At 36.8% G+C, this 23,668-nt stretch overlaps 4 protein-coding genes across 6 annotated transcripts; 2 read left to right on the forward strand and 2 right to left on the reverse strand.

Annotated features, from left to right (window-relative positions):
• The first annotated feature begins 727 nt into the window (after nt 1–727).
• On the forward strand, nt 728–7,541 carry LOC130993196 (uncharacterized). 2 transcript variants are annotated; one of them, XM_057917981.1, is made up of 12 exons: nt 729–1,241; nt 2,409–2,525; nt 2,639–2,831; nt 2,946–3,112; nt 3,185–3,353; nt 3,899–3,960; nt 4,163–4,244; nt 5,224–5,281; nt 5,436–5,536; nt 6,712–6,795; nt 6,876–6,946; nt 7,093–7,541. In XM_057917981.1, the coding sequence occupies exons 1-12, from the start codon at nt 886–888 to the stop codon at nt 7,217–7,219; spliced, it is 1,587 nt and encodes a 528-aa protein (XP_057773964.1). In that variant the 5' UTR covers nt 729–885; the 3' UTR covers nt 7,220–7,541. The 2 variants fall into 2 exon arrangements, with proteins under 2 accessions (XP_057773965.1, XP_057773964.1); XM_057917982.1 differs by lacking the exons at nt 6,712–6,795; nt 6,876–6,946; nt 7,093–7,541 and adding an exon at nt 5,648–5,742 and having other exon boundaries at nt 728–1,241.
• Nucleotides 7,533–10,565, reverse strand: LOC130993197 (BTB/POZ domain-containing protein At3g19850). The gene is made up of 3 exons (XM_057917983.1): nt 10,350–10,565; nt 9,139–10,239; nt 7,533–8,125 (listed from the first exon to the last, which is right to left on the reverse strand). The coding sequence occupies exons 1-3, from the start codon at nt 10,410–10,412 to the stop codon at nt 7,715–7,717; spliced, it is 1,575 nt and encodes a 524-aa protein (XP_057773966.1). The 5' UTR covers nt 10,413–10,565; the 3' UTR covers nt 7,533–7,714.
• Nucleotides 10,566–12,889: 2,324 nt separating this feature from the next.
• On the forward strand, nt 12,890–18,275 carry LOC130993198 (uncharacterized). 2 transcript variants are annotated; one of them, XM_057917984.1, is made up of 11 exons: nt 12,890–13,243; nt 13,588–13,631; nt 14,598–14,678; nt 15,421–15,528; nt 16,151–16,242; nt 16,365–16,439; nt 16,515–16,584; nt 16,894–16,995; nt 17,170–17,278; nt 17,458–17,520; nt 18,046–18,275. In XM_057917984.1, the coding sequence occupies exons 1-11, from the start codon at nt 13,120–13,122 to the stop codon at nt 18,132–18,134; spliced, it is 957 nt and encodes a 318-aa protein (XP_057773967.1). In that variant the 5' UTR covers nt 12,890–13,119; the 3' UTR covers nt 18,135–18,275. The 2 variants fall into 2 exon arrangements, with proteins under 2 accessions (XP_057773967.1, XP_057773968.1); XM_057917985.1 differs by lacking the exon at nt 14,598–14,678 and having other exon boundaries at nt 12,927–13,243.
• Nucleotides 18,276–18,337: 62 nt separating this feature from the next.
• Nucleotides 18,338–23,107, reverse strand: LOC130993199 (uracil-DNA glycosylase, mitochondrial). The gene is made up of 7 exons (XM_057917986.1): nt 22,443–23,107; nt 21,652–21,866; nt 20,925–21,083; nt 20,060–20,090; nt 19,653–19,788; nt 18,993–19,076; nt 18,338–18,617 (listed from the first exon to the last, which is right to left on the reverse strand). The coding sequence occupies exons 1-7, from the start codon at nt 22,672–22,674 to the stop codon at nt 18,551–18,553; spliced, it is 924 nt and encodes a 307-aa protein (XP_057773969.1). The 5' UTR covers nt 22,675–23,107; the 3' UTR covers nt 18,338–18,550.
• Between the last annotated feature and the right edge of the window lie 561 nt (nt 23,108–23,668).

Genomic DNA, 23,668 nt, shown 5'->3' on the forward strand with positions numbered 1-23,668 from the left:
AGGGAGAGAGAGAGAGAAAGAGAAAGTCCAAGGAGATGGGTAACAGACGGCTGCCTCGCCGGAGGAGGAGCCGCGACAGCGAAGCTTTGTGGGAGGCGCGAAACTTCTAGCTGAAAGAGAGGGTGGATTCTGAGTTGAGAGTGACATGTATGTATGCCACATATGTATAAAATAAAAATTAATGTCGCATAGGCTTAAAATTATGTTAAAATTGCCACATGGATTTTTATTTCTAACAAATTCAAATTATGTTAAAATTGAGATTAAATTTAAAATTAGTGTATTTTCTGGCAAAATTTTAAGGTCGTGTTCTAAATGAAAAAGTTGGCAAATTATGTGTATTTTTGGGCAATAACCCCACTTATCACAATGTTTTTTTTTCTTTTTCTTTTTTATTTAAAAAATAGGTATCGCGAAGGATTTGGATAATGATGAACTTTGATTATGATTAGTTGATTACCCAGAAACTAATTATCCAAATTTGAAGACGCCAGCTGCCTTAATTGTCTAGACGTAGACAACATTTTTAATGGTCTGTCTAAAAAAGCCATTACAATTATTTATTGTATTCTACATTCGAATTAGAAATTATACGCCATTTTATAACATCCACCAAACATGTTATCAATACTATCTTAAAAATTAAAATACATATTTTCAAAAACAATTAAAATACATAATTATACACTGTACAAATAAACTATAAATCTGACAAAATTTACTAAATATAGTAATTAGAAGTATAGGTAAGTAATATCAGTAGCATAATTTCCAAAACCCCAAAACCTCCCCAAACCCCAAATTGGCAAATTCTTCGCTGCATTTGAAATTCACCGATTAGTATTCATGCTGTGGAACGATCAGGAAGAAGCAAAATAATGATCGATGGTGGCGATGATGATGCCTCAGCATCAGAATCACGGCAATCCGCCGCCGAATTCCGCCGCCGCTGGTAGTATTAGATCCCCCCAGAACCACCACCTCCCTTCGCCGTCCCCTCTCTCTCTCGACGCGCCCTGCAGAGTTCGCCTCGCCGACATCTTGCCCTACGATGGAGCTCCCATGGCTCCCTACTTGAGGGCCGTGGATGCCTTGTCCGCCTCCCTCATGCGCCACAACGCCGCAGTCATTGAGCTCGGCTCCGAAGATGCTGCGTTGCTCCGCTGCGCCCTGGAGTCCGCCCGCCTCTACTTCCGCACCAGGAAGGGCGGCCGAGGGGTTTATACCTACAGGGCTGGAAGGTTTTTTCTGAGTTTTTTTATTTTTTATTTATTTATTTTTTCTTTGCTTACAGTGCTTGGTCATTGTTTGTAGTCACGCTTTGTTGCTATTACTATATGTTTATTAGTAGTTGCTAATATTGGCAAACTAAAGAAGTAGTGTTTGAGTTGTGGAACTGAAGATTTAACGTGTATTATTATGGGGAAATGGGAATGGATACAATGCATGAGTAAATATTTTACTATATTTTTACTACGCCGGGAAGTCATTGATGCCCTTACATACGAGGTGAGGAGAAGATACTCTGGAGTGATTTATATGATTCTGTTAAATTTTCAGAAATTTTGAGATGCTGGAAAAAATTAATGACATACTTAAGATGTGTAATCTTAAGGGTAATCTTCTAGAATAAGGGTATGGCGACAACAGAAATGTCAATGCAGACTATTTAAGATGTGTAATTTACAAAAGTGAAATCTCTGAAATTGGTTAATTCCAGTGGATGTACAATTCAGAACCTTTTCTATTTTTAGTATACACTCTTATTGTTTTTCATTTCATTTTACTATTATAACCTTCTGGTTTCTTATCCTCCCCACCCCAAAAAGAAGAAGAAGAAAAAAAGAAGTTTATGCTTTAAGATAGCAAGTCTCCAGGGATATTCAAATATGCTAGTATTATTTATACTTAGGGAGCGTTTACTTCATAGATAAAAATAGTAAGGCTAATCTCTTGTTTACTTTGATGGATTGAAACTTTGGGATATTCCAAGGCCCTTGATTATTTATATCATTCAAACTAGTTTTGCTTGATTCTTATCCCATGGAAAGGGTGAGATTGGAGAAATCCTACTCTTGAGGATAAAGGCCCTTGATTCTTATCCCTTGATTCTTATCATGCATATAATCAACCATGAAAAGTAAATGCCCCTTAATGTACTGGCAGTTTAGTTTTCCGTTTCATTTTCTAATACTCATATAAATTGTTATAGTACTTGTATTAGTTGTTCACTTTTCAGTTTGCACTCTACAAATTTATAATGAAACCAAATTGTTCTCCTGCTTCATAGTAACTTAAGAAGTCTCTTCGTGAGTTTCTCAATGCTGGTTTCCCATGTTCATCAATCATCAGACAGTAAGTTGTGTTTATGTTGCAACTGACACATTGATATTCCAAATTTTGCACAGGCCTCTGGAAGATGTAGATTCATCCCCACCATGCTTGTCTGACATCTTCAGATGCATGGGAAGGGCAGCTCGTGCTGCTTTATGTGCTATATCTAGGCATCTTCGGCTGCGAAGCGAGTAAGAATAGTGCCGCCCTCCCCCCTCCCTCTCTTCCTTTTTCTTTTGCTCTTATCTGTGCCACAGTAGCATTTTTGGTTTGCTCTTACTAGCAAATTCTTGAAACCTTTCAGCGTATTCAATCACTTGCTTGATGATAGCCCATTGCCTACTAGCGAGCCGTCTTCATCAATTCTTGTTGCAACATTTTCCCAGATATCCTCTCAGCCAGGGAAAATTGCACCTGTGGGAGGGAAACTTGCTTCAAATTGTGAAGTGGAGAAGGGTTTGTTAATGCTGGTATCCTCAGATGCTCCTGGTTTTCAGGTATACTTCTCATCTTTAATATGCAATTGCGATATGTTATTGGCTTGGAATCTTTCATACATCTCTTCAAATCTAGAAGATCCTCTTGTCTATGATTCATTCTTCCAACCATAGGTTTGTGACCCCAATGGGCGTTGGTACCAAGCAGATGGTAGCTTGTCTCCTGGGGACCTTTTGCTTCTAACAGGAAAGGCTCTCAGCCATGCCACCGCAGGACTTCGGCATGCTGCTTCCTATCGGATCATTTCTGATAACTTTCTGATCCCACCTTGTGGTGGAAGGTAAAGATCCTGGAACTTGTTTTGTTTGTTACAAGCGATTTGCTTTACAAGAGACTGACTGTATTTATCCAGGACATCACTGGCATTTAGGCTAATGCCACAAAGCAGTGCAATTTTGGATTGTACACCAATTGCAGCAGCTGGGCATGTGATTCCTCAAAGCTATGTGCCAGTATCTGTAAGCCAGTTCATGGATGATCTCTCTGCCGAGGAAGAAGTATTGTGTAATCATGCTGATTATGTAAGCACTTACTCTTTGATGCATTTATTTTTGTGTGACAAATGACTTAGTTCAGTTACTTCTACCTGATTTAATCACCTTTTGTTTCCAAGGTTCTGGTATTTTCAATGTTTTTTACACATGATGGCTGGAATTTCAAGGTTTTAATAATTAACTTCTACCTGATTTAATCACATTGTTTTTCAAGGTTCTGGTATTTTCAATGTTTTTTACACATGTTGGCTGGAATTTCAAGGTTTTAATAATGAACCTTTTCAATTTGTATATCCGAAGACCATCTTTAATTCAATAATTATATTTTCTCCAGCTCTAGATCTGTCTATATGTATATACTATTTGTTTATTTCCTTGACCTGTTGTACAGTATATGACACGAAAGTACAACTTCTCCTTTTGCTTTGAGATAGGCTCCTTTAGGATAAATTGATTTCTTTTTTCAATTGCCTGTAGTTTGATACCTCTAGATAGATTTTCTAGAAGTTTGTGTAATTTGAGCAAAGCATGTGATGATATGTCCCATTCTCAGTTTGGGTTTGCTTCAACAGGTACCTGCAGATAATTTAAATAGGGAGCCATCACTAAGAAGTGTGCTCTCAGATCCCATATCGTAAGTTCGACCACCGTGCACTAAATCTGCTTCTTTTCATTACATCTTATGCGGTTCATATCTAATAAAAATATTTTACTCATCTATTTGATGTTGTGCCAAACATTTCACCAGTCTATCAAAATCATGATGTACATGGATATTTTGTTTTCACTGTACAAATCTCCATTCTAAATTTTCTGTTTGAAATCGAGGATTCCAGTGGCGCGTACCTTGAGGATGCTATGCTAGTTTCTTGCGGACATTCATTTGGTGGTCTTATGCTGAGAAAAGTCATAGAAACTGTAAGTGGAGCCAAGGATGTATTTTTGGGTCTGGGATTCTATTGTGAAACCTGAAGCATCTGTCACTTGTGTGTTGCTTGTGTTCTGAAGTTGCATTTACAGCTTAAACCAAACATTCATAAATGGGGCTTGTTGTGTCGTGTGTGGCTTATAAATAGTTTTTGATGTATGTCTTTGATGCAATCCCATTGAACGGGCACTTATCTTCTTAGCTGTAGGCAGATAGGTGTCCTAATAAGGCTACACCTTACAGTTAGCTGATGTTGGAGGCATCTTTATGAAAATTAAAAACTTCTGGGTCTTAAACCAGGGTGGCGTACTATTACTCCATGGAAATAAATCTAATGAAAGAGCAGCTTCTTTTAATTTACTTTTGTGGGCTTTTATCCAACTGAACACTATTGCTTGTATAGATCCTTTAGCCAAACAAAGATTATGAGTTATAGTGATCTGATTACCCAAGACACTGGTTTTCTATTAACTCTTGTCTCCTTTAGGCTTCCTGACTGACTGAAGTCATCAAGTAGAGACAAGAAGAGGAAGGATGCTTTCTCTATTTTAAATAATACTGAAATGGGAATCCTGCAAACTTTTCAAACCTTCAGTCTTGAAATTTGATCTTTAACATCTTAGTGTACTGCATCGGGTAAAGAGCATAGAAATGGGGAAAATCTGGACCTCTTCTGCTAAAACATCCATGGCAAGATACAAGTAAATTTGGTTTTTGCTTACTTGTTTTTTAAATGGATTTATGAGAAATTCGCTAGGCAACTGTTGCTGTTAGTTAAAGAAAACATGTTTCATGGTTAAGCTGATGGGGAAGGGCCGAACTTGGCCGCAAAAAGTTCGAAGCATGAACTATTGGACTGCTAAGCTCATTTGTTTCCAGCTTTTTCTTTTTTAAAATGCTATATATATGCTTAAAAGTATTTGGCTCATACTTATGAATTGCCGTGACTCAGTTTTTGTGCCATTACAGTCTAGATGCACGCTCTGCAATGGAGAAATTGATTCTGGGTCATTGATCCCTAATCACGGTAATGTGTACTCTCTCTCTCTCTCTCACACACACACACAGAAAAAAAAAATAATAGGAAGAAGCATTCTAGCGTGTTGTCTGAAATTTCTCCAGTTTAGGCTGCTTATGTTCTTTGTTGGTTTTAATGATAATTTCCTCTAATATATCTACAGCTTTGAGAGCTGCAGCTGTAGCAGTCAAGCAAGAGGATGACCGCAGACTATTCCATAATGCAGCTCTGAGGAAACGCAGGAAAGAAGCAAATGAGCATAGGGTAAATTTTGTAATTGCTTTCATTTACTTTGTTTGTGTCTGCTTGAAAATTAGCATCACTAATTAAAGAACATAACCAAACTAAACTTCAATTGCTTAATCCTTTGGTCAGAACTCCAATGTCACATGTGGTTTTATAGCATGTCAATAAGCTGCAACAGTACGATTTTTTTTTATGGATACTCCCATCTAATAGGTACATACCATTACTTTCCCTAGTTGTAGCTATTCTTTTTTGTTGTTCTATAAGCCTTCTGCCTTTCTGCCTAAATAAATTTTATGGATACTCCCATCTAATAGGTACGTAGCCAGGGGGGGCTAGAGCCCCCCCCCCCAAATTTTTTTTTTTTTTTTTTTTAATAATATGTCTAAAAATGTTGTTATTATTATTATTATTATATTTGTATTTTAGTAAAAAATGTCTAAAATGTATTGAATGCCCCCAAATTTTTTTTTAGTAAATGTTGAACTATATTATCTATGAAAATGTTGTTATTATTATTATTATTATATTTGTATTTTAGTAAAAAATGTCTAAAATGTATTGAATGCCCCCAAAAAAAATTTTAGTAAATGTTTTGAACTATATTATCTATGAAAATGTTGTTATTATTATTATTATTATATTTGTATTTTAGTAAAAAATGTCTAAAATGTATTGAATGCCCCCAAAATTTTTTTTTCGTGAACCCCTGTAACAGTTCAGCCCCCCCCCAAAAAAAATCCTAGCTCCGCCACTGGGTACATACCATTACTTTCCCTAGTTGTAGCTATTCTTTTTTGTTGTTCTATAAGCCTTCTGCCTTTCTGCCTAAATAAACCTAGAAGGAAGTTAGAATTTTGACATTTAGTCTCAAGCCCCGACTTAACAAACAAAAGAAAGTTGGTTCTAACTATCAGTCCACTTAATGTCTTCAGGCTCCTTAGTACTTCTTGTAACTACAAAGATATATATTCGTAATATTTTTACAGTTCGGCATATGTCTGTCTCTTAAATATCATAGATCGATATTTCATTTTCCTAGAAGTTATAGGATCTTTAGTATAAATATAGTTTTGCCCTCATTTTTGGATTTTAAAAATGAGGTATTCTTGAGTTATGAGTCTTCTTTGTCTATCTTTTCCTGTATACTTAATTTAGTTGGATCTTATCTGATGCTCTTTTTCCCAACTCAGGAAAATGGTGATATTACTTCAGAAAATGGATCGCATAGAGGTGTGCAATATCCTTTCTCAGTTAATGAGAAGGTTATTATCAGGGTAAACTATCATGTCAGCCTGTTATCATTTGTGTTTCACTTACAAACACCTGACTGAAGTTACCATGCAATACTGTACAGGGCAACAGGCGGACGCCCGATAAGTTTGTTGGAAAGGAAGCAGTGATAACTTCACAATGTCTTAATGGCTGGTTAGTTTCATAGACAACCTCTATAAGTGGAATTGGACTATTTTGATTCAGAACCAGGACATATTTTTCGATTACTCCTATTGGGCCATTGTTAATTGCATGTTTTACTGATTCTTTGTGCTGATGGTCTACTGCATTTTATGAAGGTATTTGCTTAAGATTATCGAGACTGGAGAAAATGTCCGTCTACAATACCGGTCCTTGAGAAAAATTCCAGGTTCCAATGATTCAGAGAACAGGTGTGTATCTGAACCAGTTCAGAGTAGCAGCTGAGCTGATGGTAGGCCTACATATAATTTTGAGATATAGCATGCAGGAATATGTCATGTCTTGTCTCGTCTCAAGCGCTGCATATGTTACATAGTAATTATTTCATTGAATGCTCTAGTTTAGAGTTAGCGATAGACAAGGGGGGAATTCTTGTCCCGTTGTGTAGCTCCATGTTGATATCAGCTTTTGCTTTTGTTCCGGTGGAACGGGACGAAAATCCCGCCTTCTTAGTGGAAAGATGGATCACAAGTTCACCAAGCAACGTAGATAACGTGATGTCCTTCAATTTGATGATATATATGAAAGGATGGATGCATTTTGAAAATTTTGTCATTTTACTTTCTTGGATGAGAATCAAAATTACAGGACAATATACAAACGAGATTACAATTTAAAGTGGAGAAAATACAAGAAGATTCTGTTTCCAGAAAACAAAAAAAGGTAGCAAACAAATGGAGGCAAACAAGGTATGTATAATAATGTATAGGGGGTGGGGGGTTAGCACAATCTGGGAAGTGGTCTATTATGTTGAGGAGCAAGCTTCACCATTCTTGCCATCTGACCCTTCATCTCTCTGCACACTTTCTCCAGTTCCACCACTCTCCACTGCATCCTCTCCAGGTTCGTTTTCATCTCCTCCTTGTCTTCGCTCGAGCTCTCCGTCTCAGTCTCCTCATTTTTGTACACCACCAGCTGATAATCCTTCCCTTTCTTGTTGCCCGACTCGTCATCAAATTCACTGCTCTCACTCTGCACATTGGTACGTTGAGAGGACAGTGCTTGGATCGCGATTCTTGGAGGTATTCGCGGGTTCTTGGCCAGGTCCTTGCAGGCTTCCAGGCTTAGCTTCTCGTAGTTTAGACATCTACACAATCTTGATCTCTCCTCTAATGAAAGAGAGGGATGAGCCTGCATAAAAATATATATCGTTAATCTTTTTGGGTTATTTGTCAAATAATCATCTAAATGTTGCATTTAATATGCGACACAAATACAAAGATAGAATATTAAAATATTGGCATGACTAAGCAAAGTGCCCATCACACATGCAATCAATCTATCGAAAACGTCCACTAAATACAAAAATACGTAACGTGAGTCTATTGTCTTTATCTATGGAAAAATCAGGCTCATATTATACCTACCCCTCACGGCATGATAAATAAATTTCAGGCATATCTAGTCAATGATATAAAACACCCACACACATTAATATAATATATATAAAAAAATCGCAACAATTTGTACTAGGAAACAACGTAGTGTCCCGTGATACTACAAACTGTATATTATTTCTGAATTATGTGTCATCATGGATATATATTGATATACACAACTTGTTTAATTTTGCGAAATAAAGTATAGCATATAAAATAGGAGGAATATAACTAAAGCAATTATTCTATAATTATAGGTTCTGGTTGTACACACACCAGCAATCCATTGCTGACAAATAAAGCTGCTGGTAGCTTTTTTAATTAGTCGACGACAACATGAGTCATGGAATATTAAGCTTTTTGTTTAATTAGCATAGATAATGACAATTAGTATTGTCCTAACAGTTGTAGGATTCACAGGCAGATATAGATCACTCCACACAACAACAAAGGAATACATGTAAAATGCAAAATACATCCTGGAAGAGAATAATTAGTATACCACTCAGACTTAATCACAGCTTAGTTGTTTCTTCATCAACTTGAAAGGTTTCATAGTAAAATAAGTGGCAGATTTTTGGGGAACTCAACCATATAAGCTTCAAAATAACTGGTGTCAAATAATTCAAATTCAATAACTTATTTGTCTTGTATATCAATTTTATGCATTTGTTTGTGTCCTCAACCATTCCACACCACAAAATCCATTTACCTAGATCTATCCAACATTCAAAAAAATAGCTAGAATGAAGAGATGAATATTACCTGAAGATATATATCAATTGCTCTATAAACTTGATCAAAAGAATCCCTTGCACAATCAGGCAAACTCTCAGCAACAGCAAGAAACTTAGTGAATCTGAGGGTAGGATCAGGCCCAATCTCCCCCAAATACATATCAATCAGAAACCCTACTTTCACCATCCTCTCCATTGACATGTTATCATAGTGATACACGAACAATCTGATCAACCTCACCACCAAATTCACATCATACACTCCGCCTCCGCCTCCGCCGCCGCCGGACACCAGCAAGTCGTCTAGCTTCGCCTGATCGAGCATCCCTCCGATCAGCCGCTCCAGCGCCGCCCTGCTCTCCCGGCTGATCCCGAACCCGGAGACTAGCTTCAGCACCCAAAACAGCCCCCTGCACGAGAATGCACTCTTTCCGATCAGCACCACCCCGTGCACGGCGGTGTCGGCCAGCCCGCCGTACTCCGCCGGAGTAGGCCTAACGCCGGCGTTGCTTTTGAGATATTGCAGTAGGAACCTTGTGAGGACTAGGTTGTTGTTTTCAGCTCCGTACGAGCCTAATGCCTTGAGAAAATGGTGTATGATTCTCGGATTCAAAGCTGTCATATCCTGGAACCACCATGCCCAGGGTTTCCGAGACGACGGCGAGCTCGCTGTCTCCGGCGAGGAGGAAGACGAGGATGACGAGACGGAGAGGAAATTGACATCGGAATTCTGCGCGATCTTCGCTAGCAGAGCGCACATGAGCTTCTCAACTAGGCCGCACGTCTCGGCGTAGTCGAAGAAAGGCTCGCAGCTCTTGAGGCTGGTCACCACGTCGCTCCATGACCAGTAGAAGATTCCTTCCAGGAACTCTTCCGTCTGAGTCAAAAGATTGAATAATGAGACCTTCTCGGTCATGCCGAGAAAAACCGCGCAGCAATGCAAGAGCGCGGCGTTGGAGACGCTGATGGGGACGGCGCCGTTGCTGTAGCAGAACCTTGAAACGAGTTCGAATCCTGCGGGACCGCCGGGGAATTGGGCGATGTCGATGCCGGAGCTCCTGATCTGAGTTCTTCTCTTCTCTTGCTTGATTATCTTCCTCAATTTCCCACAATACTTGGATAGAATCCTCTGCGAGCCGAGCGACAAAGTTTCTCATTGTATATATATATATATGTATATGTTCACACACACACACACACGCGCGCTAACAAACACATTTATGGAAAGATGTTAATTACCTCGGAGAGGAAGAATGTGTGTTGGCCATTGATGTGAATTTGGAGATCGCACATTTCTGACATGGTGGGATGCTTTGCATTAAATGATGATTTTTTCGAACTACTAGTTGTAAAAGGTGATGTATATATGTGAGTGTGAAGAGTTTATGATATTATATAGATACAATGTGTGAGTGTGTGTTTTCTGCAACATCACGAGCCAGTTAAGCTGTGTATGGTATAAATAAAGAAAGTGATGTATTTATGACAGTCTTCATGTTTCCTATTTTAAATTTTTTATTTTTCGTTTATTGATGGCCCTACTGTTTTTTGTATAAAATTGTTTCCGAGATAGGGATGAATTTCTTGCTCAAATCTGTGGCTTCTCTTGCAAATCCAACTGGATAACATGATATATATTCGCTTTCAAGTTTTCTGATGAATTATTTTACAATCAATTATCCATATTTTGTGAAAATATATGATCAATTAAAAGAAGCTTGTTTTGATTCTTAAAAAAATGATGATTGTTTTTTGGTTATCTGCATTAATTATTCTTGCGAGTGCAATGAACATAAAAGAAAATGTAGGGAAATTTGTCTCATGTATTTAGACAAATTCTGCGAGTCAAGAAGGCTGCAAGTGTAATTGCAAAATTCTTGGTAAAGCAGCATCACATTTATTATGGTCACTTTGCTTTGTTTCTATGTGGAAAAGCACTTCTTGAACATGTGAAACTTAGGAGGGGGCCCTAGAATATTTCTTTGGATTATTTTGGGTCCAATTTCCAACTTCTTGCTCTAGCTTATTGTATTTGTTATATATGCTTAAATTGGATTTAACTAAATTTGACTGAACACTATTATTTGGATTAATAGTAATGTGTAACCTTTATATTGAACATGATTATCATTTCACTTTCATCTAGTGCTAGTATATTACTTTTTGAACTTGTGACGATCAATTCTATTTGGATTTATATTCAATATGAAAGTTCAGTCTTGTAATTTACAGAATAAGCTCATCAAAATATTTTCGAGGCAATCTTTTGAACCATCTTGATTTGCAATCTCATAGATCAAGAGTGAAAATTTTAATTTTCAAAATTTAGGCATTTATATAGTGAATTCAAATGTATTCTACAAAAAATTTATAAGAATTCAGAGGTTCATAATTTATATTTTAAGAATGGTATATTAACTTTATGTTAACTTAAAGTGATTCTATCACAATTCATTTCACTAAAGTTAAAGTTGGGTAAATATCGCTTTCTGTCTCATCGTTTCACTGAATTTAAAGTTGGGTAAATGTCATTTTTGATTTTTTCTTTTCAATTCACGTAGGCAAGCCACGTAGGAATTTCGGCAATCCACATGAATTTCCGGATGTCGGACAATTTTAATAGGACACAAATAATATTTTTTAGTAGATTTGTAATCCTTTTATCAATATCAGTATTCGCTAAAACAATGAGCTGTACACCAGTAGAAGAATGATTGACATAGAATAGAAGAGGTGACTTTCTTCTTGAGTATGTTTCTAAATCGCACGAGAATGTATTATACGCTCGAGCTTGGTATTATGTGATCCATTCAAAAATTTATGCGCTCATTAGTAATATGTATCACGCGCTCGATTTATTTTTTATAATAATATTGTTGTAAATGGGTTCCAGATTATATAGAAAGGTGTTTGTAATGTAATTTTCGCTCTAGGTATGTTTGTAAATGCGCTCCAAATTACTTTTGTACTATATTTGTATATTTGTAGAATGGAATAATTTCGTTCAATTAATTTTGTAGAACGATATTTATAATATAATTTTGTAAAATTGTGCTTAATTAGATAAGATGTGTTAGGCTATGCGTTAATTAATTAGTAAAATGCGCTATTTTTTTTTAGATTTATTAATTTATTTGTGAAAGATAATTGAATTAAATGCATTCTATTATATGTATACCAATGCATTGGTATATAATTATATATGAAACGCCCTCAATTTTTTTTAGAATTAATTGCATTTGAAGCCAATTAAGTGTGGTTTATATTTGCATTTGAAGGAAATTGATATATTATTTGAGAATTTTTGTTTTTTTTTTTTTGTTTTTTTTTTTTGGCATTGCAATTAACTTTTTTTATTTTGTTGAGAGTAAAAAATTGATTATATTGACAATGTCATTCGTCGGAACACGTCAATTTTTAATCGTCAAATGTTTTTTGTACGCATGTAAGCAGGATTAAACTCAAAACCTCTCATAAAAAAGAATCTTTAACTGTCTTAACTTTACCACTTGAGTTAGGAGTGGTTGACACCCATCATATACTTATGAGACGTATATACTTGTTTCAAGTTTTAATTGTTCATGATAACATTTATTGCAGTTCATTATATTAGTAATAAATTATTAATAGGATATGAGTGAACAGGAAATATCGAGACTGCAGATACGGCATGCACTTCAAATTTATGCTATTTTCCATCGAAAAAAAATATTTATACGAATTTTCTATTATTATTATTATTACTGATATCGATCTCGCACTATTGGAATGTTTACGAATATTCATATTATAGTTGTAATTTTTTTGAGACCAACCATATCATAAATTTTAAATACATGTAATCATATTCGTGGATTTTAGATAATCTCAAAATTACTAATATTTTGAAGAAAATCAATGGCGGTTTAGAAAGAAGAGGATGAAGCAAAACAGTTAACCTTCCATCCGTCCCACTCCCACAACAGCTCGAGCTTGCAATTTCGCTTATCGTTTAATTTGTTCTGTGAAAATGGCGGCGGCGGCGGCGGCGGGACTGACGTCTTCGATTTTGCGCATCAAAGCTTCGTCCAGCACTTACACCAAGAGTAGGAGAGTTCGACGCCCGCAAAATGTCGACGGAGACTTGTTCGTCGGTATCGAATCTTATCTGATTCTGAGCTGCATATCATATCAGCTCTAACTTATATATGCATAATTATCTTTTCGTGGAGAAGACTGAAAATTAGATAGAGAGCTGAATATACCGTTAATTTTGCCTCTTTCAGTATTACAGTGAAAGGCACCGTATTCGACTTTTGAATAGAAAGCTGATTAACTTGCAAAATAGCACTTGTACTCATTTCTCTCTTTTATATTACGTGTTGTGTAAGCAGATGATAAATGGTGGAGGCTTATTGTTTCTGACTCTTTGCTGGTTTAGTTGTTTCTGATAAGTCGAGCTTAAGTAACATAGAATTGAATGTCTTCTATGTTGCAGATAACACATGCATAGACTGTGACACTTGTCGTTGGATGGCTCCGGTAACACTTCTGAGGATATTTTCAGCTTCACGCTTAAGTTATGGACTTGAAAATTCATAGTATGATTTAATTTGTTGAGTTATAAGAAGAAACTGTTTCATTTTCTTTCTGAATGCTCAGAGATGCAGGGACTAGTGTATGGTTGTTATGTAGCGTTAAAGGGTATCTATTAACTTATGAAGTTCCTTCTAGGCTATCATTGCTTTAATAATTTTGTTGCCTATGGAATGTTAGTATGCACTCACACACAACAACACCACAGTGCAAGAAGATTTAACACACTTGCTCACACAAGTAATTCAGGGAAGCAATACGCCACAACTAAAAAGACATGATAATCTACACCACCATTGTGAACTTTGTTTTTTGGATCATGATTAGGGATGTGTGCAAGAGTGGTCTTCTTCCACACTTCTTTTTAGGATTACTAGCTGGTCAATCATAGATTATGTGTTTCCTTTGAGAATTGGAGCATGGTTTTTATTTTGGGTGATCTCCTTCTCTTAGTTGAGATTATTTAATAGATATAGAGAAATGTTCACAATCTGATTCTGGAATTGTCACCTGATAGACTTGAATGGGTGTTTTTAGTAACTTTTATAGTTTTATTTCAGTTTTAATACCTATCTTCTAGTTAAATGTGGTAATAGATTTGGTATTCTTCCAGCAGTCAGCTTGTTCTGAATGAAGGGGAAGTACTGTTTAGTGATTACTGAAAACACAATAAATTCTTAGGCTAGGCTATTGAAATCTTATAGGATGGCATTTGTACAATTTTAGTTGGACTAAAAACTTCAATTCGTTAGAACATACTGTAGAAAAGTGTGACGAAGATAGAAGTCCTTGCTAGTTGAAACTGCCACTGCAGAGATACATGAAGCAGACCATGGCAATGAAATGATAACGTTTAGTTCATTGAGTAAATACATGGTTTTGTTGGTTATGACCTATCCACATTTACTTCAGGAAATATTCAATAGACAGGATGGCATGTCTGCAGTACTTAAACAGCCGGCATGCCATGAAGAGAGAATCAGAGCTCTTCAGGTAACTTTCTCACTGCAGTGCAGACTGTCCAGAAAGTCTAACCATAGTGTATTTTCGGTTAAGTCTCTGAGGTATTTGAATTTATGGATCTCATTTGACTGTCTAGTTTGATCACAAGTGTCGACCATCAACATGAACATTGTGGAGTCTAGAATGCTTAAATAATGATTCTGTAAATATGAGACAACAGTGGGGTCAAGTCTTATTGGTTAAACTTAGGGTCCTCTCTTATCCTATGTTGTGTTAGTGGATTAATCTGGCATTTAGGATTTTAATTTCCAAGAGAGAAACTCAAAACTGCATCAATAGGAGACATGAGATCCAAACTTAAACCCTTCTAATTTGGGTAGAAGTAGAACTACACTGACTCTTTTGAAGGAGGGGCAACCATGTGGCAAAGATTGAAATTGTGTTCCAGCTGAAAATGAGGAGTGAGTAAATTGCATATTCCTAATATTCAGAAGACAACTCATATCCCATCTAATCCTTAGAGTCATACTTGCTGGCAGAGCTGAGATATGCGCTAGGGAATATGTTTCGAAAGGTGATATCTTAAGTGGGACATAGCTTAATGATTTACTCTATAGAGAGAGTTTTATTGACTAAAAGTTCATTTGAAAGCAATGAGAGAGTATTTCAACATCAGCTGTTATATTGATGTACTTGTTGTGATCATCCTTAGATTAGTTTTATGCCATGCATGATTTCATGTTGATCTTAACTGTTTGTAAATTGATTCAAGGCATTACTTTCGTGTCCGACCAACTCAATCCACACAGAACAGCCTCCTCGTGATATTTTAGCAGTTCATAAAACATTCCCGATTCCAATCGATGAACACAAAATTCAGGTACATCACAGATTTATTCTTGAATTTTGGTATATGAAGTATATGAAAGACCTCTTCAATTTCATTATGATTAACTGAAATTAGATAATTACATCTGCATAGATCATGCATGAAAGATGCGTAATATCTTGTTGACCATGTTTCATTAATTTTCAAATTGTATAAGCTAGATCGCGTCTCAGATAAGATAGTTTTGTATGTGTACAGACCCTGTTTCCATAGTAGGTTCGTGGTTTTTTTTTTTTTTTGGTTATCTCAGGACCAGAAGCTGATGAAAAGGAAAAATGACTAACGAGGTATATATAACAAGTTGCCAATGGTGCGATGTAAATGACAGAATACTGAAGTGGTGTGACTTGTGCATATAAAAGAAGAAAGTTAACAATGTATCTGACACAGAGTTTAGTTACCGTAGCTCGACTTTTTTTTACTTTTGGATATACATGAACAAAGTTTTCTATAAGTACAAGGTGACTCGCCATTTGGGATTAACTAGCAGTGTGCAAGTCCATCTTCTTATTATCATTATAATTTTTGTATGTCCATCATTATTAACATACTATTGACTTGATATAGAGCTGGATGACTTTTGATTTTGCGGTCACCAACTAATTGATTTCAGGGAGTATACCACTGTGGTTACCACTCTGACAAATCATATGGAGCAACGTCCTATTTTATTGAACGACCCGAAGGGAATATATTAATAGACAGGTAATCTCACTTGTGGTAGCACTGGATCAGCATACTTTTTTTCACTTGAAGATGTATTTTCAGTTACATACTCAACTTCTTATAAAGCAGTATGAATTTACATTTTCCCTTCGAATTTGTAGTCCTAGATACACAGAGAGACTATCCAGCAATATCAAGAAGATGGGTGGAGTCCGCTTCATGTTTCTCACCCACAAGTATGCAACATATGAGTGCCCATTCGTTCATATATACCAGTTCTCATATAATTGCTGGTTCTACTCCACTTTCAGGGATGATGTTGCAGATCATGATAAGTGGTCAAAGGAGCTGGGTTGTTCTAGGATTCTTCATTCAGAAGAAGTAAGATGATTAAATTATGGCCACCTTTTTTTAGGATCCTGTTGAATTGGATTTTTCTATAGCGGTTACTTGATTACTTATTGCACATCAATTTCTCAGCATGCTTTTGGCAACTCCCCACTCCATGCTTTTCACCGTCCATTTCTTATCCTTTTCTCCAATATTATCTAATGACATATGCAAGATAACTATGCTGCACTCTTGTGCCTATCTTCTTCTTCTTTTGGTATATCGGGTAGCATCTTTGTGCTTTTGAAATGGAGTGGTTTTGAATTTAGAAGTAACTCATCTCAATGGTAACTTCACCAGGTGTGTGATTCAACAGCTGATGTGGAGATCAAGCTTGAGGGGAACGGCCCTTGGACCCTTGGCAGTGACATCACACTTATACACACCCCAGGACACACAAAAGTGAGCATATCCTTTTTGTAACGCGTTGAATATGTCCTTTTAATGTGGATAATCCAGTGCACTATCATGCCGCCTTGTTGATGATGATGCTGTTCTCCTCTGTGAACTACTGCTCTCTTTCCTTAAATATTGCAGCTTCAACTCAGCCAGGATTCAATACCTTTTTAATGACAGGGATCTGTCTGCTTACTCGACAGAACTAGGAAGGTCCTCTTTACCGGTGACCATCTTTTGATGGATGAATTTGGATGGAGCATAATAGAACAATACAACTGGTTTTCAGGTTTGCGCAATTTACATTATCTTCTGTTCACTGAATTGGATTTATAGCCTGTATAGAGCTGGTTCATGAATAGAAATGGCTGCATGTTGAACTGTTTCATATGAGTAAAGCTAGTTGCTCTATTATGGCAATGACCTCTTAACTATATACTTATTCTCCCCATCTTGTTTGTTTGGCAGTTTCTGAACAATTGAAGAGCGTTCAGAAGTTGCTTGAGTTGGATTTTGAATGGATACTACCTGGTGAGTACTATTTTAGCATCGCTAATGGCTCTTGTTTCCTGTGATATATTTTTGGGCAGTTGCTAAAGGACTCAGATTTTGTAGCACAAATAAATCATTTGCCACCCAAACCATTTTATTCTAGAAATGATAATAACTTCCGGAAGAAATCCAAGAATTTATTGGGAATCCTACAAGATCGGTTCGTTCTTTTTTCTCTGATAGATGGTCAGAACTTCGTCTGGGTTCGAATCCTACTGAGAGGTCCACTCTCCAAAACGGAAGTGCCATGGATTCTCTTAAGGCCCTTCAAGGATCTATAGAATGCTTAATGAGAATTCCTATCAAAGCACCAAGCCCCTAACAATTCTGCCAGGAATAGGAACAGAGTTTAGTAATTTTGAGATTTCATTACATAAACAAGAAATGTGTTCCTTGTCCAAAAATCTAGAAAATGTTGTGGCACGGGAGGGCGTACTGCATGTATCATGTTTGTTAATAATATTACTCTTTTGGTGAACATGACACATTCAACATTAACATCAGGACATGGGAGGAGAGCATCATTTAATAATGCCCAGGAGAAAGATATGGTGTTGCAAGCTTTCTTGGCTACCAAAGGTTTTCAGGGGTAGGCCTCTTACATTTCCTATCATTTTCTCTTCAAAAGATAGCAGTAGAAATGTAAAACCCACATTGTGTATTTGAATGAACTTTTTCACAGAACTGAATCTTGTCTTTTATGATGAACAAATGCTGTATTTGAATTTTCTCCACATTTGCTTATTAGAGCTTAGCTGCTACAAAAGTACAAAAATATGCAAGTAACTCGAATAGGTAAGAAGATGAAGAGCTGGAATGTACCATAATCTGAAATAAGAACATCTTCACAGTAGAACCTACAGATGTAGATAGTTAGAGGGAAAGACTACAACTGCAATACGGGGTCGGGAAGTTGATAACTATACATATCAGCAGATGAGACACGATGACAAAAAGACCTCAGACTCCGAGTCGAGGTTGCAAAACATGGGAACGTCCTTCTGTTGCACTACAGCTGCCAATCTATTGGAGACACTCCCATTTTCTCCAAGATCTGGTTTGTCCGAGAAAAGTGCCTAACAAAGTTTAAAATCAGTATTAGTATCACAAGACTGAAACTCTAAACCCACTTCCTTGGCCAAAAAAAGTGAACATATTACTAGAAGCTGGGCCAGCACAGCGACCCCCAACCCCTTACATATTCAGCACGGTTGCTAATTTTATCTACTTTGAAAAGCAAGATTGCCGGCTACCTATAATACAAATCCATCTCCATGCGTATCCCAAAGAACATGTTGATTTATGAGGCACATGAGTTGATATAATATCATCTTAATAGACCATTGTGGTGATCTTGCTGTGGGATATGGTTTTACCTCCCAATTGCAAGTAAAAGCAATTGAAAATATCCAGATGCAAAATTTAACAATTATGCAATCAAGACGACCCACCTGCATCCAAAGAAGCCCCTGTTTGCAGATAAACCTGAAGGATGTGCTGATTTGAGAATATAGTGCTTTGATTCATCTATCAGCCTGCAAAAAGAATCCACCAAAACATGTCAGATGCCTAATCTGATACCTATTTCAGTATATGGATGGTTCTTGCATATTGGGAGAACATTTTCTTTGTTCAACATAAATTTCAACCAAAAAACAGATTAACAAAAGTTTCTGATATAGGCTAAAAGAAAGGTGGAAATAGCATGCAAACCTCAACCACAGATCATCCATCACCATTCTTTTTGTGTTCATAAATTCATTGACACATTAAGCATAGATAGCTTTTCACAGGGAAATCTAGAAACTGGTGCTTCAAATAGTCTTCAAGTACATTATATCAAACTGGTCTCAGGATTATAAAAGAGCTGAAGTGAGCAATTACATTTTGCACGGTCAAATTAATATGCCAAAATTCTGAAAAGTGCCAGCTTAAGCCATAGTGAAAAGGCCGTGTTAAATAACTTTAAGCTTCACATATACTAAAGGAAGTGATCTGATAAGAGCCACCAAATTTTTGTCTCTATTTCTCTTTCTAATGGATAATAAAAAACGAATATTCATAGAACCATGTTTGACCATTACTTAGGCATATATAATGAAATAAATTACCGGGATTTCGCCTGGGCATAGTTTCCCCAAAGGATGAAAACAACTCCTCTTCTTTTCTGTGAAATTGCTCCAATTACAGCATCAGTAAACTGCTCCCACCCTTTTTTGGCATGAGAGTTAGCCTGATGCTGTCTAACTGGAAAAAAAAATAGGATGGCATTTATATGAGACCAGTTAATTTCAAAACACTGTATGCAGTAATAAATTTTATACTGTCCCCTTAGGGGGGAAAGACCCTAAGATTTTCTATTACAGTTCCTTTTTAATCCTAAGGACCAACATAATGATAAGCAGCAAATTACCCAAATCAACAAAAACCAACACATATAGATCAGCATAAAAACAGTTTCCACCGCAGCATATATATGACTTGGTTAGCATCAAAGAGGAAGAAAGAAGGAGCATACCTGTTAGAACAGCATTTAACAGCAGGACACCCTAGAGATCAAGACAACAGAGTCATTTCTTGAGGAGATTAAATTCATATGCACTCAATTGAATGGTGGTTAGGAAATAAAAATTAATACTTCAATGTAGTCAGTCATTGAACCAATGATGCGAGATGTAGACTAGATATAATTACTTTCATCTCAAGTTTTTTAACATACAAGGAAAATAAAGATTGGTGTTACAGCATAGTTTAGTATTGACTTTGTCCCCTTTGATGAACTCATTGGAATCTAAAATTCTTTCTTCCTTAAAAGAGACAAATACATTTGCTCATTTTATTCACCAACAATCAAAGAAACAGTCAGGCACTCAACAAACTGGGTTCTGATGCAGCGTATAATGAAAGATAAATATATCAAAAAAGTGTAAGAACATAACATGCCCACTATATTTAGGCCACCTTAGAAAACAAAATTATAGATATAGAGCAGAAAAAATTGAAATATTTCAGGAGTGAGGGCACACTCCCAAAGAGAAACAACCTTATTTTTCCAATCATAAACTGTAATTTCATGTCATAGCCCCCCAATAAAAGCTCTTTATCTTATGTACTTGGATGTATTCTCGGAAAGAAAAATATAATTACAACCTGTACACTCTGCAGCCCAAAAATATCTTCATAAACATGAATATAAGTGGCCCCAAACACATTGGATACTGACTACCTCATCTTATGTGGCAACAATTAAGACAACAACATTAACATAAGTCCTAAGGTTACAAATTATGGCCAGGAACAGACTATAATGCAAAGAGGAACAGATGCATGCTAACATAGTAAGAGAAAACGGTAACCAGCCCTTGGGAATGCAAGTATATTACCTGTATAGCCCATTTTTCAAGATTCCCATTAGATGGAATTGTACATCCCATATCTTTCTGGAGCTCTTTATATATGTTTTGAAGACTTGAAGGGACTTTGATGCCTTCCGGCACAGAGAAAGAGAGGCCCATTGCTTGGCCTGGTCCATGGTATGGGTCCTGAGGAGATTACAGGAAAAATTTGACTATTTCACAAGTAGAGATGCAATTTCTCAACTTTTAGATAATATAGATTGAGTTCAATGAACAGCAATAACTGAAAGTGGGGGGCAAGTGGGTGAAAAACGATTAGGATGTCATAGGTATCAAATGAGAAAATTAATAAGAATTGTACATATGTATCTATGGTATAATGAAAGGCGAATAGCCAGAAGATCGGAATATTTGGCATATCAAAAGGAATACCCAGATGATGAATACAAAATCAGCCATAGAACATACAAATAATTTATCAGATTATTTGCATAAGCATAGACAAACCAAATAGAAGTATCAAAGAGATAAGATTCTTCATTTTTCCCTTCTAGAACAAATCTGAAAGAGCAGCTAGCCCCAGCAACAAAGTTGCGCTATAGCTACAGAAACACTCGTGACAAGATAATGAAATCAACATATAAAGACAATGCATCTAGCATCAACTCTCATTTTTACTTATTAATTCAAATTTCTTGATTTTCTTTTTGGGAATTATTTTGAGATTCACTTTCAAGGCAAATAAAGTCCTTACCTGTCCAATAATAACTGCCTTTACACAGTCAAATGGGGTGGTGTTAAGAGCATTAAAAATCAGATGCTGGGGAGGGTAAATTGGTGTGCTACCACATATTTCAGTCTCCACAAATTCACACAACTTTCTTGCATAAGGCTTTTGCAGCTCGCCAGATAGCACTTCTGACCAGGTCTGCTCCACCAGTAGCTCCTCCAACTTTACGTACCCCACCCCTTCATTAACCAAATCACACAAGAACATGCAGTTTTAGTTATGCTATATAACATGCATCAGTCTACGAAATTACACAAAAACATGCAGTTCTTTAGTGTTTTGCAGATTCCAAACATGCTATACACAAAAATGTAAACCAAAGTAAAAAAGTAGGGCCCTACGGGTAAGAAATTGTCCGCGGAATGCACATTCAACCTCTAAATAACTAAAACCTCATTGGTACAGTTTCACATAACATGGCTTATGCAGCAAAACAGAGGAGGCTCAAATCAAACCTTTTCCAACAATATGTCCTCCATTTCCACATACACAACTCCATATACTCAGAAGTACTAAGAAAATATTAACTACTGAGACCCAACGGCGAATGTAACTGTTTTAACGTAGGAAAAAATGTGTATATTTTGTATCATTTCATACCATAAGCAAATATGTGCCTCGATCTAAAACTTAAAAAGATAATGATCAAACAAAGAGTGTTAATGAACAAAAGGAGATGTCGACGGAATCTGACTCTGTCAACAAATATACTTGGTATTGAGTTGAAATTAAATGAGAAGAAGAGGATGGTAGACCTGTAGCAACTGCCTTGGATAGTTTATCAGAGCAGAGTTTGAGGTTCCGCTTGGACAAGGCGAGGGCTTTGTTGTATTCCATCCTCCGCTTCTGCTCCGGCGAAATGGACATCGTTGACATGGAGGAAGCGGCGGCAGCGTCGTCCTTATGAGGAGGCGGAGAGACTCTCTTGAGGCGCTTCGCCGCCGGTTGCTGGAAGAAGTCGATTAGGGTTTTGCCAGGGGCCGCCATTGCTGTGGAGATTTCTGAAGCCGTTTGCGCCGCGGGGTGGCGGGAACTCTGGTTTCTTACTGTGGTGGCGCCAACTCCAACAATTGACTCGCGGCCTCCAAAATATGTAATGCAAATATGCAATCAATTTGATATCAAAAATAAACGAAATGAATTGATATTTATAGAGATTTTGGGGTAAAAAAAACCATTTTAAAATATAGCCGTACAATGATTATTTTGAAATTATAAAGAAAAATAAAAATATGCAACGTCATCATCGATAAACACTTATAAATTTTGATTTATTTTCTAAAGACACATGCAATCGTCCTTATTTTTGTTCGTGTTGGGCTATCTGTGAAAAGCCGCCCTTTGAATCGGGGTTGCGACGATGGGCGGAGCTCTCGAGCTTGCCCAACGAGCCTCGTTGTGGATGCTTTCATGCCTTCACCAAACAAAATCGTTAATTTTTATTCTATTTAAAACCCTTACACACGCAATATAAGTTGCTATACAGTGACATCTTCACTTAGTTGCAAAATTTCTAATCTTGGTATCGATTTGATGTTAAATTTTTATTTAGAATAATCACATAACTCATCTCAATTACTGCGTACCATCAAATCAATGCCAATTTGAAAAACTAATTTTTGGGTACCATGGTTCCAAGATCTCTCGAGAGCCATGTCTCTATAGAACTATCTCATACTATAGTAAAGTCGTTGATCTCAAATTACATTGGCAGTGTCTTTCCCACAAGAATATCGTTAAACAACATCGATTGGTTGAGTACATTGATGTCGTTATTTTAGTTGGGCCCCCAAAATAAGTATGTCAGATCCATAGATCTTGATATGCAACCTCCTCGAGGATAATCGTCGGTCGGACCCGGGAATCGGGCCGCGATTTGAGTGATTGGATTTGAGGGATCTAGGGTTTGGGAAAAAATAGGCAACGACTAGGACTGGGTAATAAAGAAAAAGAAAGAGAGAAACGGAGGCACGACTGGTGA

Source organism: Salvia miltiorrhiza, chromosome 7, assembly GCF_028751815.1.
Source record: "Salvia miltiorrhiza cultivar Shanhuang (shh) chromosome 7, IMPLAD_Smil_shh, whole genome shotgun sequence".
Lineage (NCBI taxonomy): Eukaryota > Viridiplantae > Streptophyta > Magnoliopsida > Lamiales > Lamiaceae > Salvia > Salvia miltiorrhiza.

What these genes read in the sequence shown, in the direction of transcription:
- LOC130993196 (XM_057917981.1), top strand. Translation starts at nt 886, where the DNA reads ATGGTGGCGATGATGATGCCTCAGCATCAGAATCACGGCAATCCGCCG. An exon ending in CAGATGCTCCTGGTTTTCAG is followed by an intron (nt 2,832 to 2,945) that starts GTATACTTCTCA and finishes TTCCAACCATAG; the next exon opens with GTTTGTGACCCCAATGGGCG. An exon ending in TCACAATGTCTTAATGGCTG is followed by an intron (nt 6,947 to 7,092) that starts GTTAGTTTCATA and finishes CATTTTATGAAG; the next exon opens with GTATTTGCTTAAGATTATCG.
- LOC130993197 (XM_057917983.1), bottom strand. Translation starts at nt 10,412, where the DNA reads ATGTCAGAAATGTGCGATCTCCAAATTCACATCAATGGCCAACACACA. An exon ending in ACACATTCTTCCTCTCCGAG is followed by an intron (nt 10,240 to 10,349) that starts GTAATTAACATC and finishes CTCGGCTCGCAG; the next exon opens with AGGATTCTATCCAAGTATTG. An exon ending in CAATTGATATATATCTTCAG is followed by an intron (nt 8,126 to 9,138) that starts GTAATATTCATC and finishes ATTTTTATGCAG; the next exon opens with GCTCATCCCTCTCTTTCATT.
- LOC130993198 (XM_057917984.1), top strand. Translation starts at nt 13,120, where the DNA reads ATGGCGGCGGCGGCGGCGGCGGGACTGACGTCTTCGATTTTGCGCATC. An exon ending in AGAGAATCAGAGCTCTTCAG is followed by an intron (nt 14,679 to 15,420) that starts GTAACTTTCTCA and finishes AATTGATTCAAG; the next exon opens with GCATTACTTTCGTGTCCGAC. An exon ending in TCGATGAACACAAAATTCAG is followed by an intron (nt 15,529 to 16,150) that starts GTACATCACAGA and finishes AATTGATTTCAG; the next exon opens with GGAGTATACCACTGTGGTTA.
- LOC130993199 (XM_057917986.1), bottom strand. Translation starts at nt 22,674, where the DNA reads ATGGCGGCCCCTGGCAAAACCCTAATCGACTTCTTCCAGCAACCGGCG. An exon ending in ATCCAAGGCAGTTGCTACAG is followed by an intron (nt 21,867 to 22,442) that starts GTCTACCATCCT and finishes TGGTTAATGAAG; the next exon opens with GGGTGGGGTACGTAAAGTTG. An exon ending in TATGCCCAGGCGAAATCCCG is followed by an intron (nt 19,077 to 19,652) that starts GTAATTTATTTC and finishes TTCTTTTTGCAG; the next exon opens with GCTGATAGATGAATCAAAGC.